This window comes from Ciona robusta, chromosome 5 (genome assembly GCF_009617815.1).
Source record: "Ciona robusta chromosome 5, ASM961781v2".
In the NCBI taxonomy this organism is placed as follows: domain Eukaryota; kingdom Metazoa; phylum Chordata; class Ascidiacea; order Phlebobranchia; family Cionidae; genus Ciona; species Ciona robusta.
The window spans coordinates 4,648,614-4,670,751 of record NC_143239.1 but is presented as its reverse complement, the minus strand read 5'-3'; the positions used below and the strand labels follow the sequence as shown (position 1 = coordinate 4,670,751).

General features: G+C 35.7%; 2 protein-coding genes across 3 annotated transcripts; both read left to right on the top strand.

The window, feature by feature from the left end:
- The first annotated feature begins 1,053 nt into the window (after nucleotides 1-1,053).
- Nucleotides 1,054-6,926, top strand: LOC149735842 (uncharacterized). Of its 2 annotated transcripts, XM_089878437.1 has the most exons (9): nucleotides 1,054-1,752; nucleotides 2,190-2,287; nucleotides 3,409-3,720; nucleotides 4,248-4,354; nucleotides 4,691-4,761; nucleotides 5,267-5,374; nucleotides 5,525-5,870; nucleotides 6,269-6,363; nucleotides 6,810-6,926. In XM_089878437.1, the coding sequence occupies exons 1-9, from the start codon at nucleotides 1,725-1,727 to the stop codon at nucleotides 6,851-6,853; spliced, it is 1,209 nt and encodes a 402-aa protein (XP_089734563.1). In that variant the 5' UTR covers nucleotides 1,054-1,724; the 3' UTR covers nucleotides 6,854-6,926. The 2 variants fall into 2 exon arrangements, with proteins under 2 accessions (XP_089734563.1, XP_089734564.1); XM_089878438.1 differs by lacking the exon at nucleotides 2,190-2,287 and having other exon boundaries at nucleotides 1,060-1,752.
- A 1,455-nt stretch (nucleotides 6,927-8,381) lies between these two features.
- LOC149735841 (sushi, von Willebrand factor type A, EGF and pentraxin domain-containing protein 1-like) lies at nucleotides 8,382-21,319 on the top strand. Its single transcript, XM_089878431.1, has 25 exons — nucleotides 8,382-8,578; nucleotides 9,480-9,598; nucleotides 10,149-10,237; nucleotides 10,456-10,589; nucleotides 10,872-10,919; nucleotides 11,232-11,397; nucleotides 11,670-11,839; nucleotides 12,127-12,259; nucleotides 12,419-12,493; nucleotides 12,732-12,769; nucleotides 13,065-13,221; nucleotides 13,517-13,587; nucleotides 14,103-14,159; nucleotides 14,429-14,542; nucleotides 14,964-15,149; nucleotides 15,325-15,501; nucleotides 15,903-16,091; nucleotides 16,350-16,550; nucleotides 17,165-17,356; nucleotides 17,563-17,745; nucleotides 18,097-18,285; nucleotides 18,518-18,703; nucleotides 19,051-19,239; nucleotides 19,773-19,961; nucleotides 20,199-21,319. The coding sequence occupies exons 1-25, from the start codon at nucleotides 8,518-8,520 to the stop codon at nucleotides 20,390-20,392; spliced, it is 3,507 nt and encodes a 1,168-aa protein (XP_089734557.1). The 5' UTR covers nucleotides 8,382-8,517; the 3' UTR covers nucleotides 20,393-21,319.
- Nucleotides 21,320-22,138: the final 819 nt, after the last annotated feature.

Genomic DNA, 22,138 nt, shown 5'->3' with positions numbered 1-22,138 from the left:
CAGATTAAATTAAACGGGGATTGCTTATTTAAAAAATGTGCATCCAAATAAAAAAAAAGAAAAATAAGGATTGATGTGTAAATATAACGGAACTATCTAGGCAATAAATATATAAACTTCCGTAATAATTTGCTTGACTTTTAACTGGAGCCAGTCGATCGTTAAAACTGTGCTTCTGAACTTACAATCTATAAAAGCAGACGTATACATCCACTATGACTAAGCCATGAACAAATAGTTCATATCAGTCAATCCGTCATCTTGACCGCAATGCCGAACCATACAAAAATAAATATAAAAATTGCCCTTTACTTATATTATCAACGTTTTCATCGAGACTGGAAAACTTTTTGTTGGCCGTGAAGCGGCGTAATAAACCATACGAAAAAAGGATTTCCGCAAAATTTAACTGATACCCAGGATAGGCATGATTTTATATTTCACTATTGTTCACAAAGATCGAAAACGCGAGTTATTGGTTTATGTTACGCACATTGCTTTTGTTCTGCGTAACTATTGGTTACATTGACGTATGAGGGCCTGCTGTACGTCACACGATGCGTACCTGATTCCAAAAAAAACAATTTATTTCGTTTTATTACACCAGGCGTATCACACCAATGTGGATAAGATAGGATATACCATTAACACAGAACATCGTTTATTTCCTAATTGGATAATAATAATCAACAACGTTATTTTAGAGGCGTGATGATACGGTTATATACTATTTTATTTTTTTCTTAATGTAACTACCTACAGGGACAATGACGGAGAATGAAAACATGAAAATCTTACCACGGCCTACGTCAATATTAAATTGTTAATATCCAAAAGCGACTTCAAAATAGGAAAAAATAATAGCAAACAAACGGTCACAGGTATGCTAATTACACACGGTAGCCGTTTTAAATCTAATCCGGTATCACATAGCACTCACAGCATTAGGAAAATAGAATCTCGGTTGTAATTGCCTTCTCCCGACCCACTTGCCCGGGGTCGTTAAAGAATTAATCATTTTATCGACTTTCGTTGCAGACGCTGACTTTATCTCTTGGATTGAGCCCGTATAAAATGAGCTGGGTTTGTCACAGAGTTACCAAATGGTCAAGTTCATGTTGGACTTTATGCGTTAAAACTTAGCGAAGAAACAGAACAGTATAAATATGTGTAGAAGTAAAAAGATTTAACAAATTAACTTGAATTAGTAATGTGTATGACAGGTGTGGCATTTTAAATTTACACCACAGTCAGATATACACTAAATTTATTCGCCGACGTCATTATATACGTTCGTATAATTCTTGTAAAATTAGTAACGAGGTAACTAGTCACGCAATTACGAACGTGTGTGTATGTTGTACCTGTAGCTACCACACACAATAAGTTTCTGCGTCGTGGTGGAATTTGTTGCGCATTTCAAGTTTAAGTGAGCGTAAAGGTAAAGCTAATTGCGTCAACTTTCTCTATGGAGTTCGTTTCGGTCGCTAAGTGCTGTCTGGATACTGTATTCGGTTTGCAGGAGCGAAAAACAGCACTATAACTTGGCGTAGTGTTTTTTTTTTTTTTTATTGCGCTGTATAGTTGTTTTGATTACGTGTACCGGTGTACCGGATGGTAACTACTCTGCGCATGTTTTCGTAGAGATATAAATAAAGTGCACGAAAAGATTCAGCAGCATTTAGTTGCTTTGTGTGGATGCGGATCACTAACAAGTTTGTGCCATGGAACATGACATATCAGGACAAAAACGTGAGTACAATGTTAGATATGATGTATTGCAAAAATGCATTATAAGTTAAATACAAATGATCACATACATGTATGTAATATCGAAGGTAGTGCAGGTATACATATGCAACAACGTATCGTGCGTCGTAAATTTTACTTCCTAATGCTTTTCCCACTCTATGATAAATTGCAGGCATAATGACGTATACGTTTCTGCGTCACGTCAGCGAAATGCACATGCAACGGAAACAGCATACTATGCATATAAGGGTGTTTTAAATGAGCGTTATAGCAGACTGACTTCGTTTAAATAGGCTCGTTTAATTACATTTCAACTTGGGTGCAGTTTTATTGACTGTGTTGCATCTAATAATGAACGTTAGGTAATTGACTATTTGATCACAGTCAGCAGCGTTTGATAAAATGGCTTATTGCCAACTAATTAAACTGGATGACAGGGCGTCGTGATAGGATAGATACGATTGAAGAAGATGTTACAAATACTTATCCTAGCATGCCACGAAAAATTGGAATGATAGCTCAGTTGAGTGTTAAGGTATATACAGGCACGACAAATGCGAGTGATTTTATTTTGATTTCAATTTTGGTTCATTATTTTATTCCTTTAATTTTAATATGTTTAATTTTAGTTATTTATTTATTTTTGGCGATGACGTAATTTAAAACGTAGAGTGGGGTGGGGGAAGATGGGACACCTTTAGCACATAATGTCCGAATATCCTGACCGTGTTTTAAACAATTAACAACGACCAATCGAAGTCGTGGGCATATAGTTTTATATTTCTCTGTATATGTTCTTTGTTTAATGCTAAATGGGGCGAGAAAATAGAGTTATAATAGGGGTCCCATCTTCCCCCACCCTATACTGTATATACAGCAACGGTATGTGGTATCCGTATTGTGAAACATATTAGCAGAAGCCAGTTTTGTTGAAAACACGCAATTAAAGCAGTGTATCTTTATTTGTTCAGTGTTAGGTTTGTAAATCTATATAGCATGCAGATGATCGCATGCTGGTATAAACACGAGGCGTATGAAACACATGTGTTATGACGACTGTTGTCGTTTTCCCGCGCACGCATAAATAGGCTAAAGCAAGTTACATTTATCAATTATAAAAAATATGAGTAAAGTGCCTAAAATGATCCGAATAAACATAAACCCACATGATAGGTTTTTAGACAACAACAATATGTTTCTGTTTCGCTTATGTCATATAGCTAGACCACACGTATGTCGACTGCATGTTGTTTTAGTTGTATAATAACTGGATAAAATACAAAAAGGTTATGTGGTTAAGTTTGAGTTTTTCCTAATATTTTTGCCAACTTGCCTTATTGCTGTTTTATTGTACATGGTTTAAACATGGTATTTTAGTTAATTTTTTTTTGATGTTCATTTTAGCTTTAGTTGTGCACTATATAAGTTTTTTTTTATTTCAATGTCATTTACACACACTGACTGTAGCAATTAAAAGTGTGCTAGTATTCAAATTGCCAAAGTACTTTTTATAAAAGTCGACTACAACGTTGGCTTCTTATATAAGGCCCCAAACTCTGGCTTAAATCCCAAGTCCCCCGGCGTATGCCTCGCCATGGGACCGTATTTTCTACATACAATTTAAACTATTTTCTTGTTTGCTTTTTTTTGTCACAGAAAAAGACTGACCACCAACCCCAACAAAGAACTAGAACCGCTTACTCAAGAAAAAAGAAAAACAGCTTCAAACAAACCAACTCCGACAATAGTGAAACATGCCGACGCCTCTTGCCGGTGTTTTGGGCTATTCTAGTTCTAGTAATCCTAACTGCTGGCTTGGCAGTTGCTTTAACACAGTCAACAGTAGTGGGATGGTCTTTGGTCGGGGTTGGTTTTTTCTTCGCAATTCTGGGGTTGGTTCTTTCGCGTTATGTTAAGTTTCAAAGAAAAAAAAGCTCAAGTTCAGCTTTGCGTGACGATGCTTTCCAAGTTAGTTAAGTATTCTCATTTAACATAAGAACAATATTACTAACTTTGTAAAGTTAAAATATTCTATTTAACAACTTATTTTCTGTTAGCACACAATATCCAATCTTGTTTTGTAACGCGATTCGTTAAATATTCTTTCTTTATATATTACTAAATAGGACGTTAAAATAGAAAGAAAATATGAACAATTCCACCTCTAACCTACTATATAATCGGTTCAGGAAAGACAGGACACATTTATAGTATCCAAATATTCTGATCGTGTTTTAAACAATTAACAACGGCGGTCTATAGAAGTCGTGAAGATACAGTTTTATAATTCTTTAAATGTTCTTTGTTTACTACCAAATAGAATGAAAAAGTGTCCCACTTTACCCCACCGTACTATATATATCCTCTAGCAATTATCTACACTTCGTTAACGTAACGTAACGTCATAAAAACTGCTGCTCGACTGTGGACATGGCAGCGCATTTACAAAGCTGGTATGTTTAACTAAAATGTTCTGAATTTAATATTTTTTTCAGATGAAATTTTATCATACCGACATAAGAGATTTTCCAACCGACCCCGTATTACAACGGGGAATAACTGAACTTGTTTATCACGGACAATCTGATTGCGATATATGCAGGTATGTATATGCAGTAAACGATAATGTATTAAAAGGGTAATAGGCTAAATCAAAAGCCACACGGCGTGCTTCAAATTTATAAAAAAAAACTTGCATATATATATACAATGTTAAAGTAAAGGGCACATACAATGTTGGGGTAATGTGCCGACTTTGACCTGTACATCTCTGATACCATGGTATACCTTCACTGCAGCACCTCACTTTTAGAGCAATGAGCCATCTCTCGCCTCAATCTCAGTTATAGGATCCAGGGCTAACCCGTCGTTAGGCCTCATTCATATATAAATTATATATTTGTTAATGTGAACATAATACGTGTGATCTATGCGTTAGGTGGTTAAGGCATGAAGAAGCAATTTCATCATTTTCAACATATGATGAACAACACCACCATCATAACTATGGTTAGTTTGATAATGTGGATTTGCTTTAGCGTTTAATTGTACCGATTATGGCCTATCAAATTAAAAAAAACTAAGCTTGTGCTAATTCAAAATGAATTTCATAAACGACCATATAGACTTTCTGAAGAATTCTTTTCGTATTACAGACAAAGGGTTAAAAGTTCCTGTCGGTGAAATATAGGACCTGAGCTGGTTTTACGGTAGAAACTCTATAGTTAGTCGCATTGCAGATTTTGAGACACATTCAAATGTATAGTAGGGTAGGGGTAGATGGGACACATTTTAATTTTATTTTCTCGTCCCATTTGGTAGTAAACAAAGAACATTCAAAGTATTATAAAACTGTATCCTCACGACTCCTTCAAACCGTTGTTATAATTGTTTATAATACTGTTAGTATATACTTGGACATTATGTGATAAAGGTATCCCATCTTCCCCCACCCTACTATAATGAGTATTACACTATATCATATTATCATCATTAATATGTGATCATGATGCAGATAGGCTCCCCCCGCAAACCTACGGAGATATTCCACACAGCAGTAAGGAACAAAGCGAAACGACGCCAGAATTAAATGCAAAGAACCATGAGCCAGACGTATTCGTGGGTAAGTTATGGCTTTATTCCAACTAAATATCTTTCGAATGAATGCAACCTCCTGGCGGTAAACGACAGTCGTTATAATTCGCGTGTTCTATTTCATTTACATATCGTGCCCGCTTACGAGTTACAATGTGGGTAATTATATTATTCACAGAACCGCAAACAACATACGACGAAACGCACACTGAGGTCGGAAGCCCAGAATTACAAACTAAATCCATAGACACACAAGAAGACGCAGGAGATGAAATGTCTACCTCTTCTACGTCACCAAACTTAAACAGTAACAGTAACAATAACAATAGTTCTAGAACAGAACTGGTTCCAGAGCTTAACGCGAATAGAAATCAGCGCAAAAAGAAACATCGGGGAAATGAAGTTATGTCAAAGGATTCGATATTAACGACGAAACATCGAAAAGTTTTAAGAAACAGAGAATGGGAAGTGAGGAGAAAAATACAAAAGTTGGAGCAACGAGCGGCTAGAACAATTTCTTTCAGGTATGTTTAGACTTTACGATAACCAGGGCCGCGGTTATAGCGCCCCTATTTATCTGTACCCCATCACAGTTTATATGGGTTCAAAAGGTTCGACGCTGTTACCATTATGTGCGTATGTATGTGTCTAGATGAGACACCCCATTTGCCCCAACCGAGTTAACTATTTTGGACTACAGGTTGTTTATATTGTCAGCCATACAAAAAACAATGACCCACAAAGCTATCACATAGGGTCATAGGGTAACTCGTAAGCGGACACGAGGTGAATGAAACATAACACCCGTGTTATAACAACTGTCGTTGCCCCGCCACGCGAGGATAAATAGGTTACATTCGTTCATTCATTCAAATTACTTCTAAACAAACATTGATTAAAATTTTTACATACCACCATATAGGTCTCGTATTGATCTTAAAAAAATGACAACTTCATTAGAAAGTCTATCAACAAGAGATGAAACTATGATGGGAAGAGAAAACACATTTGAATATGGTTTGTTTTCTCTAACACAATAAACTTTTAGCCCATATCTGTAACAGCAGATTTACATTAATAATCGTGAGGCCCATTTTCCCCTGTCGCTTTGGCTACATAAAAGTACAAATAATGTTTTACAAAACAAAATACCACACTAAAACGTAATTCAGTAGTTCTTAAAACGTAATTCAGTAGTTCGCTATGTCACTAAAAGAGCTGTCATTGCAACATTATTTGCTATAAGATATTTTGATTAATATTAATACTCGGCGGTAAAAACACTCACGTAACTTAAGCATTTAAAACCAACATGAAAACAATCACTCACAAAGCTACATTTGTGCTAACTTGAAAGCTGGCATGAGGTGTATGAAACAGAACATCCATGTTATAGCGACTGTCGTTTTACGGCCACGCCAGGAAAAGGCAAGTTGCATTAATTCATTCATTATATACTACAGCTGAAGAAGAATCGAATATTTCGACACCAACCAACCAACAGTGAATGAGTTTTTGTACTACTACTACAAGCGCGTTTCTAATTACACTATATCAGAATAAAATTTCATTCATTTTTATCGTCCCATCTGGTAATAAACACACAATTTTACAGAATTATATAACTGTATCTCCACGATTAACCTAAGAGCGTTTTTATTTTTTTTCGAAAACACGATTGGTAAATATAGGAGATATTATTCTTACGGTATCTATATCTAACTTCATATAGTACCATTTACAAAATATTAACTTTTATTTGAAAGGGAAATTTTAGGCAATATGAAACACAACTTTTATAGTGGCTTATATTGCCGTATCTTATTTTTGCCAAGTAACTAAAAATCGCTGCACATTCTAAGCTAACTGCTTACCACATGTTCATTGATTTAAATGCGCTGTTTAACTATATTTGTGAATTACATTGTACTTCACCGATGCTTTGCCACTGTTTAAATAAAAAAAAAACAAAACACAAAAGTATTTTACTATAGATTAGTGTATCAACAATTACTAGTTCAGTGTACGACCTAAAAAGTAAAAAAATACAAATTATTTACATATACTGCACTCTTGGAAATATTTTTGAAAATTTGGCGATTTTATAGTTTAAATAATCGAGCCTGTGTAATATTATAGGGGCTATGACCATCCGCATTTGTTTGCATTCAAACCGTATATATACAGCCAGGTATTTGCATAAACAATTTATACACAATTTCATAATATACCCTAAAATTTACATTCGTAAAGCATAACACACCCTTAGGCGCTATAGTTACTTATCTCGCTAGAAAAATTGGGTTGCTGAGATTCGGTGAATTCAGGCGTATCCATACTCTCGCTGTATATTTAGATATGCAGGATTAGCATACAAAGATTTTTAGCCATAAATATAACAAGTTTGGGTATTAAAAAACGACTGCAATTTTTTTGTTTCTGTAAGGTTATTTTTCTGTGATTTTATGGGCTAAGCATTTAGTTTTGAGGTGTAAGGTAGCGCTTGTTGCAATGTTTGGTTATACATAAGCACTAATAGGATTAATTCATTACCAGAACACGCTATACAAAATAGCATGTGCTATAACGTGTTCATGTCTATATATTCTCGGGATGCATACAGCTGCAACTGTTATAGAAGTTACAATATAAATTCTATAATATGTTACTCTATTACATTACTATGGACTCTCTTTATAGAGTCATAAAGTACTGTGGGGTAAGATGGGACACCTTTAGCACATATCCAAAAGCTATGATCATGTTTTTAAGAATTAACAACGGTCCATTGGTGATTGTGGGGAGATGGTTTTATAATTCCCCTAAAAGTTCTTTGTTTACTACAAAGTGGGACTAGAAAATTGAATAAAAAGCTGTCTCATCTTCCCCACCCTACTATATAAAAGTAATATGAGTATACTTTGTTTTGAATAAGAAGAAAGAAATTTAAATAATGTACTTTATAAATAAACACTATACGTGTTGTTGTTGTGACTGATACCAACAAGTGCAAGAAGACTGAAAGGTTCTTCGCAATATTTCAAACCGACTCGCCTTGGGGGCCTATAGGTCCTCGCGCGGGAAAACCCGATACTGGCACCGATCGTATCATGCACGCTGTTTTCCGTAACCACAGTAGAAAGTATCAGAGTGAGGTTGTACAGCGTGGATATGAGGCGTAAGTTTCTACACATCATATGCTGTATATTGGGATGTATTGAAATATACGAAGGTAAGAAAACGTTGTATATTGTATATATGAGTATTGTACAGTTTATATAGCTATGAATATAACTTGCTTTATCCCCGCGTGGCCGAAAAATGACAGTAGTTATAACAGGGGGGTGATACATCTCGTGCCAGCAGCTTACGAGTTACCATATATATGTTACTTTGTGGGTGATATAATTTACATTGCTAGTTTTTCATGTTTATGTAGCTCTGTTAAAGCATACTTTTGTGTGTTTAGTGTTACGGGATATAAACGGTCGAATTTTCTCAAACGGAAGGTGTGGTTACGTCACATGCCTTGAAGGTTAAATACCACGCTCCATAATATAAACATACCGACAATGTTGTGTAAACTGCAAACTATAAGCGTCGGTAAGACCAGATTTGGACTAGAGAGAACATAAACCTACAATCTAAAAGCTTAAAATAGATCATTAAACTGAAATAGTTTGTTCCTTATTTAAGTTTCTGAACGCTTGGGATTTGAAGGCAGATTTTTAAAAATGATGTTTATTTTAATAACGCAAAAGTCTGACAACCAAGATAAAAATATTTTATTCGATTATGTAAACTTAATATTTTATTTCCATAGACATAATAAAACGTATTACTCTGATATAAAAAAAGGTTAAAAGGCCGAACTGTATAAGCAACAGAAAGTGCATGGGGAAATGAAATATAGTAGGGTCGGAGCAGATGAGACATCTTTATATTCAATTTTATTGTTCTCTTTGGTAGTAAACAAAGAACATTCAAAGAATAATAAAACCGTATCTTCACAGCTGCCATAGGCCGTTGTTAATTGTTTAAAACACGATCAGACTACTTGGATAATAGTGTCCCATATTACCCCACAGCGCTATAAAATTTTTGATTAACTAATTTATGCATTTATATTGCAGCGTGTCACGTAGCTGAACACAACACAAGGAAAAGACGTCAAATTATCAGCAGTTCTGATAGTCAGATCGAAATAACAAGAGATGTTCGAGCTTACTTCTCAAGATGCTTACGAGACAAGGTGGTCAGATAATTCCAGTTAATAATAATTAGCAATATCCGAAAGTGGCGTTCTAATATCACACACACTCATAATTTACATTACTCGTACAAGGAAAGACACTTAAACACCTGTACTGTACTAAACAACTTGATACAGACTGTAACTGCTATAATTACATAGCGAAATAAAACGTTTAAATTTACATTATCTATTCTCACTATAGTATATGCGTATAATAAATGCGTATAAGGCCCTAGATAAATAATAATTAACTCTTACAATTTTTCGATAATGCGTTTCCTAAAATTATAAAATTTATAATAATAAATAAAGTTATATTGTAACTATTCTTTAGTTAGGCGTATTATAAATTCTATTACTCGTCCTATTTGGTAGTAAACAAAAAAAGTTTAGAGAATCATAAAACCGAATCCTTACGAAAGACAGTTGTTAATTGTTTAAAACACGATCAGGATAATTGGATACCATGTGCTAAAAGTGTCTCACTTTACCCCACAGTACTATATATAGTTTGTCAGAGGTTGTGTGATAAAACATGTTATACTAGGTAGGAGATGTATGGGATTGGAACAGCGTTGTGGACGTGTCAATACTTGATACGCAGTGGTACGAAAACTCTGATCAGTCAAACTGCAGGTAAATATACGATGATAGATATCGGTCTTGTGGTCAGGAATTAACTAAAGATTTTGTTTATGTATGTTTTTACGTATATTCTGTATTAACATAATTATACAATTGCATTTTACCACTCCAAAAGACATTTTTTATGGTTAAAAAAAACGGTGTCCCAACTTACCCCTCAGAACTATATGTCATATGTCATATTTTACTAACCTTTTTTTGATTCCCAGCCGCGCCGCTGATCGAGACACTGCACCATGTTGGAAAGCAAGAGTGAACGTTTATCTTCGTAATAGTTCCAACTTAATTCCACCTATAGAAGAATGTATTGATATGTTTACTACTGACACCAGTAATGGACGAAGTAAGATCAAGTTAAATTATAGTAAGGTGGGGCGAGACGGGACACTTTGAGCACAAAATATTCAAGTATCCTGATCGGTTTTAAATTTTTAACAATGGCCAGTCTATATGTAAGTCGTGAGGATACGGTTTTTTATTTTTTTAATGTTCTTTGTTAACTACCAACTGGGACGGGAAAATAGAATGAAAAGGTGTCCCATCTTCCACCATCTTATATAATCTGTTATCAGTTTTACATTGTTAAAATAATATTTAAACTAAAGTTTATTTAAATATTTTTCAGGATTTTATTTATTTCCTGCTACAAGCTCCAACAGCATTGCTGAAAACGGTAAGATTTAATGATAAGCTATACGGCTCCTTTCTCTTGCGAGTTTAACCTCGCGTAGCGGGACAATGCCAGCCACTGTATACGTAACTTGTGGGTGAATATGTTGTTGTTGTTTTAAATATAGGATGATTATATTTCATTTCAAGAAAAACGACGCTTACTATAAGGTGGGCGGTCTAGCTGCTGTGGCACGGCACCGCATTGCGTATAAAAACTGGCTGATGTTGTGGCTGATTATTATTATTTTGGTAGATCTGCCATACAAGCTCTTTCACGCAACAAGTATTTAAATAAACAGTGTTTCCGCTTCAGGAATTTGCTCAAATGTAAATCCAAGCCAAGCTCAATATTTCCCCAACTCGGCCACCATAAGACAATACACATCGTGCAACACTCAAAGAACCACAACACCCCGGGGTCGCATCCCCCTGCATTATCCTTCGGTGTTTCAATTCTTTGAAGCACACACAACTTGCGGGTTCGTATGAAAACTTTTTTTTCTAATCGTTACCTAACTGTAGAACTACCAAGTCTCCCGGACACACAAGTTATAATATTTGTGAATTTTTACACACCACACACAACCTGGTGTATTAATAAAAAACATGCTTATTGTCGAGTTATAATAGGCGCGACATCTTATATTCATACACCTTATGCTCCTTGTCGAGTAATTAATTCCTGCAAATCTTCACAAATTGAATTCCTATGACTTAGTATTGCACTGACATAACTTGTCTGAATTCCCAGGGTCGAATTCGTTCACTGCAGCAATCAACAGACAGAAACTTTATCATTGGGCGATCCTACAGTATCAAGGTGGCCATATAGAATGGAAGCTTTACTAAAACCAGATACTTCCCCGCTAGACTCGGTTGTTTCTTGCAACAAAATAGTTTTTCCTTTAGCAGACACAGCGGGTAAGACGGAATTCTGTCGTAGTTTTTGGTCTGCTACAGAACCTATTCGCGACTGCTTTACAAGGGACCTACACCGTCGCCAGTAACGATTAGAGCTTGTCTTTAGTTCTTAAGTGAATGTTGATTTCCGTTAAATGCCCTTTTGTACTCGGTAATGTAGCTGAAACTTGCGCTATGTTCTGTTCTATTCTACGTCATGGTCGTGTGATTTAGGCCGGAGAAAGTGCTTATATTATGAATTTTCGCTACATATAGCTTCAGCGTTTAACCGAACTTACTTTATTTAGCGGCATGGACTTCGTGGACAGATTGCGGCGTGACCTGCGGCGGTGGTACAAGCACAAGGAGTCGGGAATGCCCGAGTACTGTAACAGACTGTATAAGCGAAGAAACACGAAATTGTAACACTAAGCCATGCCCGTGAGTTGTGCGAATGAATGTAACTTATTTTTCCTCTCGAGGCGGGGCAACCACAGTTGTTATAACACGACTTTTCTGTTTTACACCTCGTACCTGCTTATGAGTTACCACTCATCTACCTTTATTGGTGACGCATATGTAACAAATAGTTAATTCCAGGGGTTGCAGCTTATCCACGGCCTCCCGGTCACGATGTGGGGCGATTGGAATCGGAAGAAGCGCATGCGTTGCTTTGTAAGTTAAATGTTAAGCTAATTTCCAATACAACTGCACTATCACATTTGTATAAGGCCGTAGGTTTATTATCCTTATGGTGTAGTATTAATAATCCCAATATTTTACAATAAGAAGACCCCTGGTTGAAGTCTTACTGTAGCAACTGCTATGGGTAGATACAAATATAGATTTGACTATGTCCCACAACTGTAGCCACAATAATACACTGCACAATATTAACTGTTTAATCTTACAGGGGTTGCTGCTTTGACAGAAACTCATGCTACAGAGCAGGTTTAAAGATTTATCTATTAGGCTTCTAATACTTAACTTTGTGCTACTGTTTTTCTAAACTCTTTTTTTTTCACCAACAACAATTAACATAAATATGAACACATTTGCCCTGCAATGTGTTTTAAATTCCATACACAACCTATTTCCTTTTCTTTAAAACTAAATTGCTTAGAACCTCTGCATCTAATATCTTTGGTTACATTTTTACTTGTACTTTACAACTTCTGTACCTAATATCTCTGGGTAACTATAGTATATTTCCAACATAACAGAAATAACTCTATTTTCAAACCAGCATCAACAACGAACATATTTGACGGCACCTTTCAACCCACTGTACGCCCAAACCACAATGTTGGGGGTGAAACTGGCTCACCTGGCTCAAACTTTAATCTGATATGCGATTCACGATTCTCTGCATTGCCATGCACAAAGAACATTGTTACAAATGGGTAAAAAATAAAACTTAATGGTCTGTCCTATAATAAAATGTTACCTTTACTGTCTGATTTTCTATGAGTATATATTGATACATGCGCACTATGGTTTAACTTACATAAAATCTGGCCCATTGGCAAAAAAATTCTCACTATGTTTTAAAACATTGATAAAACCTGTAACATTTTTATCGGATTATTAAAATTCGCAATGTTTTCACGCTTCAAGAGTGTACCATTATATGTTTTAACAAACTACAAAACCTGACTCATTAGCAAATTATTTTAAACCTTAAATATATCTATGCAGTGGTGTTTGCCAGATGCTTGCTTGCTGTTGGGAGCCTTCTCTTAGAGTTTGTTATCGGGCTCGATTTCAAAGTAAGAACAGTTAGAGTATATAATATACATCTTAGACCTAGGTGAATAGATAAATGTATCTTTTTTATCCTCGTGTGTCGGGTCAACAGCAGTTGTTATAACGTAAGTGGTCTGTTTCACACACCTCCTGCTGCTCACAAGTTACCATGTATGTAACTTTGTTGTTGATTATAAATTCTAACACAATCTGTATATGAAATAACACATGCACTGGCTGTTAAAAGACTTGGCTTAAATCCGAGGTTCCATGGCTTACTTGCAGTATTACCTTATTTAATCACAATGCTGTCTTTGCGATAAATGCTTTTCTAGATATTTTCATACAAACATTGACAGTCAATATTTAGTAAATAACGTTGGCGGTGCCGTGTGAAAAAAATAATCACTCACAAGGTAACATACTTGGTAACTCGTAAGTTGGCGCAAGGTGTATGATCACCCGTGTTATAACGACTGTCGTTTTCCGGCCATGCGAAGATAAAGTAAGTTACATTCAACAATGTCTCTTTTTCTAGTTATCCGAGTACGAGATGATTGCCCAGCAGGATCTACAAACCCGCCCACATGCAGAGGTATGGGTAAATGTTAAACATTTATCCCTGTGTGGCAGGGCAACTTTAATAATCCTATATCATACTTAAAATACTAATGTCCTGTTTTATAAGTACTGATGTCTTATTTGATACTTTATACACAAGTGTTTTACTTCATATTTAAAGTACTTAATTTCATACACCTTATGCTTCGTTTCACAGCTAAAGTGAATATTTGTGTGTGTGCTCTGAACTGTTTTGTTGTATAGAAATAACTTCCTGTTTCAGTTAATAACAATTTGACACAGATATTAACGAATGCCTCTCTAACCCTTGCAAAAATGGAGCTACCTGCATAAATGGAGTAAACAGTTACAGATGCCAATGTCCACCAAATACAGTTGGATCTAACTGCCAAACAAGTGAGTTCATTTTGGAATTGAAAATATGTTTTTAAAAATGCCAATCAAGATAACTGCAGTAACACCAACGTGTGAATAAATATAACTGGTTTTATTTTTGTGTGACAAGGCATTGGCAGTAGTTATTTATAACACGAATATTTTGTTTATACACCTGGCGCCTGCTTATGAGTACTATTTAAATTAAGCTGTTATTTCTTTACATGATATATTTACAAATAAAAACCAACAATTTATTCATAACCCTGATAAAGTCTTGCTACACAATATCAGTTATCAAAAAAATAAATACAAATATTTTATGTCAGATGGAATAAAAGTAAAGTAGATTCCCACTTTCTAACTCTGTTTCATAAATTATTTCCACAAAAAAGTTACATTTTCCCTTTTCAACTCAACAAGTTACTCTTTTTAATTCCAGATTTAGTTTGTGGAACCCCACCAATTATTACTGGAAATGGAATCCATTTACCAGTGAAGACTTTGTACAGTGTTGGAGAAGATGTCATGTATAGTTGTTTTCCTCCTAACAGTTTGATTGGGGCAACTATCAACACCTGTGTCGGTGGTACATGGAGCCAACCTGCCCCATCTTGCGCCCCAACGAGTCGGTTATTTAAAACTAAACTAACCAACCTACATAAATATGGCAGTGTGGCAAAGGGATAAGATGTCATTATTTTGAAAGAAATTATTTAGCCATAACATGTTCAAAATTGATATTTTTCCTTGATGTTTTTTATCATAGGAGCTATTTATTTGTATCTTATTTCTATTTACAGTATCATTTTGCGGGATTCCCCCAACTTCCCTTAATGTTACATACACACCAATACAAACTACATACCCAGTCACCACCACCATAACGTACAGTTGTTCAAATGCTTCCCCACTATCTGGGTCACAAACAAACCGTTGTTTAGGAGCTGTTTGGGTAAACCAATCCCCCACTTGTACAGGTAATTTCACAAGCACTTTTTATCAATATCAATTTAATGTAGAATGCTATGTGACTGAGGTCTTTGGATTAAGCCAGGTTTGGCGCATTACCCTTGTGCCCCTTTGCCAGGACATATGCAGCACCTGTAAGATTTTTTATTTTTAGTGAACCGTTGCATGTAAACGTCTTGCCTTTGGTTAAGACATGCCAGATAATGTTTTCTATATGACTGCCAGTTTAAACTCATTACTGACCACTGTTTGTAGCAATCACTATCCAGTATGCTCCAACACATGTCCAAGGAGGTAGCAGCGTCGAGCCTGGAACCCATTACCACTGAGCTAAAGATAAACACATTAACCACTGTAAGATAGCACTGGACATCATATGTAATTAATGTTATTTTATTTTTTTACTTAGGGTGTGGTGTTCCACCTGTTACAGCAAATGTTGGTTACACTCCAGTAAAAACATCTTACACTAACATGGAGACCATTTCATACATTTGCACCAATGGTGTTGGAATTGTTGGATCAGAAGACAACCTTTGTATAAATAATGCTTGGTTAAAAACAGCTGCAACTTGCCCAACCAACCATAACTGCCCGCGTAAGTTTTTTCTTCTAGTTGACGAATGAATATTATAACTTTTTCCAACATAAAACGCGCTCCAACCTTTCATACGTTTTGTTTTTAAATAAATACAGGATATTAAACATAAACCAGAGGTACAGTTTTACATAATAACCTATGCTGATCAGTGATCAGTGCATACTCTTTTTTTTAAACTGGGGCAATTTCTGATATTATCTACTTTTTCTTATACTTCTAGATCTCTATAATTGCTATTTAATTTCCTTTTTTTAGAGTTCTGTCTAGCGGCACCTCAGCCCACCTCTGCTAATGGACGACCAGGCATCCCTTCAATTCCTGGTGGATTGAACCCTATAGGACAAGTAATCACATATTCGTGCCTCCCTGGCTTTACATTTACAAGTGGCACTAGCAGCACAATCGTATGTGGTGCTTGTGGGGTTTGGTCAGGTGGAGCACCTGCTTGTATTGCAGGTAGGGGAAGTCCAGCACCGTGGCACTTTGTTAAAGATTTCTAAGAGATTTCCTCGGCACCATGGCCCATTATTTAGAGATGTGTCTGGCACTGCGGTTAAAAGGTTTACCGGCACTGTGGAACATTGGCTAGCACGTCTGTCTATAGTCCAGGGGATATAAGTTAAAAGGTTTGAAACTTTTTTAAAATGTCGGGCAAGATAGTAATTGCTACAACACAGTGGTCAGTGTTTCGTCTGGCTTGGGAATATGTTGGCTTCGTGACATAAGTGGTAAGCACTCTTGTCTCTAGCCCAGCGATATGGGTTCAAGATTTGACACTGCCACCAAATTCAGCATGTGCTGGGGCAAAACATAATAGTAATTGCTACAACAGTGGTCAGTAATGGGTTCAAGTTGTTATAACAATAACCAAGCATGATTTATATGCAATGTAATTTTTTTACAGTAATATTACTTCACAAATATTTTACAAAAGAAACTACAGAACATGATTGAGTCTCCATGTCCGGTCAAGATTTTAACTAAATGAATTTTGTTATAACGACTAATGTTGCCCTGCCACGCAAGGATAAATAAGTTACATTCATTCATTTAATTTTGTTCATTTTCAGCATGTGGCCAACCACCTGCCACCAGCGTTGGTCTCACCTATGCTCTAGTTCCCAGCAGCGGCATAAATCCAACAATATTTCCATCTGGTTCAGTTGTAGCGTACACATGCTCTTCCCCACTCTTGCTGTTTGGTTTTTCTTCAAATTTATGTAATGCTGGTGCATGGGTAAACGCCTCTCCAACTTGTGGAAGTAAGTACAGAAAATATAGAACCAGATGTAATGTGATGGGCCAACTCTGAAAAAATGGTGAGGTTCATGCGGTAGCACCCAGGGTGTTAAAGTAATGAGCCAATCCTGGCCTAAATCCTAGGACCCATGACGTGCCACGCTACAGAACCTTACCCACATAGAATAGAATAATATCTATCACAAATCTGTTTCTATTCATGTTTCAGGTGGTTGTACAGCCCCTCCTTCTATTTCAACTGGATCTTACTCACCAGTACAAACCAATTACATGTTAATGAGTGTGGTAACCTATACTTGCAATACTGGCTTCACATTTGAACTTGGAGCTACCACCATGCTTATGTGTGGTTCAGCAGGATGGGGTAGTAACACCCCTACTTGTTTTGCAGGTATGTTGTAATAATAGTTTGATTAATAAAATGATTTATGTCGAATATAATGATGTAATATCCCGATTAAGTTTATAAAATAAACAGTAATTCTCAACCTTTTAACACCACAGCCTTATTTTCTGACACTAAATTGCGTGGCAGACAATGGGAGTCATTATAACACAGGTGTTCTGTTTTAAACACCATGTGCCCGCTCACGAGTTACCGCGCATAAAACTTTGTACATCGTTTTTCTATGTTGCTCACAATTTAGTTACTTTAACCTTTGGGATGTAGCAATTACCAATATGTGTCTTGCACTAACCACATCACCTTGGCGTGATATTATTAATAAACTACATTCTCTAGTCACCTGCAGTTTACCACCCCGACCAACTAATGGTGACTTCTTCGTTCCTGTTGCATCAGGAAGGTATGCCATTGGTTACACAGTAACATACGCATGCAATGCCAACTTTGCCATATCCGGGCCAACTACTAACAGATGCTTATCTACTGGAGCATGGGCTAATGCAGCAGCTACATGTACAGCAACAGGTACGTAATTTGACTATACTCAAGAATGCTATACTATTATATAGACAAAGTTTCCATGATATAATTACTGTAGTATACCAAGTGGAGTACCAGAAGTTGTGTTCATGTTCAATATACAACAAAATCATTTTTAGTTTTAGAAGCAATTTCATTTAGTAAACCTTATCTTTTCTGCGCCAAATTTCCTAAAATTTCCCCAGCCTATTTTTAATTTTTTCCATTTGCGTTTAAGGTTGTGGGCCACCACCTGTCAGTTCAAGTGCTATTCTGTCTGGACCAGCAACACCTAAAACCTCTTTTACTATTGGTGAAACAGTGATGTATACTTGTGCTACACCATTCGTTCTGTTTGGCAACTCCATAAACACATGCTTAAACACAGGATTGTGGCAAAACTTATCACCAAGTTGTAATAATGGTTTGTTTTGAAGTTTTTTTTTTGTTTTTTTAGTTTTATTGCTTTAGTGGTCCTATACGCTTAATTGTGTTTACACTTGTCCTGAACCTTGGTTTTTGGTGCCAAAGTTGTGGCTTTACTTTAGCATATGAAAAAGGGGAAAGTCACACTAGTCACTAGTCACATGGTTTGCCTGAACGGCGTATATACTCTGACGAGTTGTGCAAAAAACACATGAGGAATAGATTAGTTTTGAATTTAATTTTCACCCATATTAAAAGCACAGACTTCTAAATCTGCTTAACTAAATCCCCAATACCTGATCATTAACACAAACAAGATTATAAAACAGAACCTTACCTTTTTAGGTTGTAATGCTCCAGCCAGCATTACAAATGGTGTGGGCACATTCACTCCTGTCAAAGTAGCCTATGATCTAAATGAGCAGGTCACTTATACATGCAGCACTGGATATGTGTTTGCTGATGGCGCGGAATCAGTTGTTCGATGTGTTTCCTCTCTTACTTGGAACTTTGGGGCCCCAGTCTGCAACAAACGTAAGTTTAAATATTCTGTTGCTGCCAGGTATATTATTAAAGGTCTGTAAAGAATAATTTGGCATTTTTTGTTGCTAATAAAAGCTAGTACTTCGCAAACAAAAAATGCAAAAAAATGTCTTTTTCAAAACCGAAGTGTATTTAAATATTGTAACACAAACATGATATTTAATTCTTCGGATATGGTAGCGAAGATAAAATTAATTAAAATAATAAGGGCAGGTAGTCACTTAACTTTAAAATAGGTTATTAAAGAGGTAGCTACAAAACAGATATTAAACTGGCTACATATCAAAGGATTTTTTTCAAGATTGAAAAAAAATACCAATGTTCTATAACGTTGGTGTATGATGTAATAAATACAATTCTTTATCTTAGTCACATCATAGTTAAACAATTGAACTTTACAAAACAAAAAGCAAACATAAAAGTGTTGATCGGCCACACTCATACCCCAACACTGTATAAATACTATTTTTTTCTACAAACAAAATGTATTAGTTAAAATATGTTTAACAAAATTTTCTATACAGAATGTAGCGACCCGCCACGAATAGCAAGCAATGGACAAACGAACAATCTTCTGACACCAGCATTATACAACACTGGACACCTAGTTAACTACGTTTGTAACGCAGGTTATGTGATCCAGGGCACAACAATAAATATATGTGACAGTACTGGTCTATGGAGATGGCCTGCTGCACCTACATGTGTTGCGGGTAGGTTGGACTTTTTTATTATTTGAATGATAGAGTGTAATTTGTTTATTTTTGCGTGGCTGGGCAATGACAGTCATTGTAACACGAAAATTCTGTTTTAAACACCTTGCGTACAAAAAAAGTAACTTTAAATGCCAGTACATAGTATGGTAATTTAAAAATAAAAGTTCTTTTCTTTGAGAGAAAAACATTTATGATTTAAAACAACCATACAAAATAAAATGATTGTTTCCACAGGGTGCAGCGCGCAACCTCCAACAAATAGTGGAGTTACATTTACTGTTATGAAAGCATTATATCTGGCTGGAGATACAGTTACATACAGTTGTACAGCACCTACAGCTGTGCTTTCAACATTCTCAGCAACTAACAGCTGCCAAAGTAATGGAAATTGGCAAAACCCCTCTCCTTCGTGTATAGTGCCCATGTAATACATATATTCCATTTATTGTTTAAGTTATATAGTAAGGAACATGATGCATGGGTCTACTCTCGAGTATAGTAAGATGAGACATCTTCTCATTCACTTTTATTGTCCCATTTAGTAGTATACCCATTTTCTTTTTTTTCGTCCCGTTTACTAGAAAACAAACAATATTTACAGACTCATATAACCGTGGCTTTGCGATTCTAAAAGGGTGTGGTTAATTGTTTAAAGCAAGATTATGAAATATTAAATCCCATCTTACCCCACAATACTATTGACAGGCTCAGTAGTGTATAAAGTTTTTTTTAACATAATGTACATCACAGCACATGGGAAGGCACAAACCATTATTAAACCAATTCAAAATTTGTAAATGTTGCGAAATTCATATTGAAGGCACACATAACAATAGTTGTAAACCAAGAATTAATTCTTTTTGTAGTGTCTAAATTTAAATAAAACCGATTTAAAATTGTTTGTTTAAGCTCCCAAGTAATGTACATGTTTACCTAAACATTATATTTAAGCTAACCTATTTTTATTGTTAAGTTGCAATTAGTTTAACAGTGCGTTAACTTTTACATTTATTGTTATTTTTAGCAAATTTATACGGTATATATATTTTCATTCATAATTTAATGCTCATACTTTTAATGTCTAACAATTTAATTGTGTAAGTAAGATAGCCTGTGTATAATGCAAGGTTGTGGGTGTATGTGTTCTTCCGCTTAAAGGCAATTGGTACAACCTAATGTTCACCCATGGGTTGTCTAAATTGTCAGCCATGAAAGAGAAACTGGAAGCCTGGTTTCAAATCTAACTTGAGTAAATGCTTGTTTATGCATTATAAACCATTCCAATGCTTTATTTTCTGATTTTTAACATTTTTGTTTTTCTTAAAAAATGTCAATAAATAAATTAAAAGTGTAAATTTGTTTTAGGTTACAGCTGCAATTCAGTCGTAGGTTAAGAAGTAATATAAGCCAAAGACCTCTTATGTTCTTTTTAGGTATTGTACCGCCACCTAAATGGGGTATTACGGGAAAATTTTGTCGTTAGGTGGTGCGACGGAGCACAAAATAACCGACAGTTTACATACGCGTAAATTCAATTTCTGAATTCACATAAGCGCCTTTTTTTTATCCAGCTTTACCAGTTTATTAGTTTTTTTCTTGAATAGTAAATGATGTGTCATATAAATGTAGGGGTTCGTGTTAATTTTATAACCGCAATGGTTGAAACAATTAGGTTCTAGAGCGATTTCGTAACTAGCACTTACTACACAAGGTAATTGTGTAGATCGCCGGTTTGCAAGCGCCAAAATCAACTGTCGTTCAGTGAATTTACGTTTAAATGATTGAGCATGCAGTCTGTTATACGGTGTTCCCTCATGACTGATTAATGAAGATTTTATTACACATTTCTGCTATGCAATCTTTACCAATTGAACCCTAAACAGTAATAAATAAATTTGATAATGTGGCGTGTATGTATTGCATTAGATGTCTGACACAACAGGCATGTGGCAGTCGAGTAATTTGGTTTAATCGTTTAGATTCTTATCACGGATTCACTTGATTCGTTCTGTTTATGGGCAAACGGAGTTTTCATGTTTACAGATACGACATTGAACGCTAATGTAACAGTTGCCACGCATTACCTACTGTATGAAACTGGTTACAGACGTCGTTAGAGATTAAATCACTGGCTTGGCATATTTTTTTTTTAGAAATACTTGAACATTAGTATG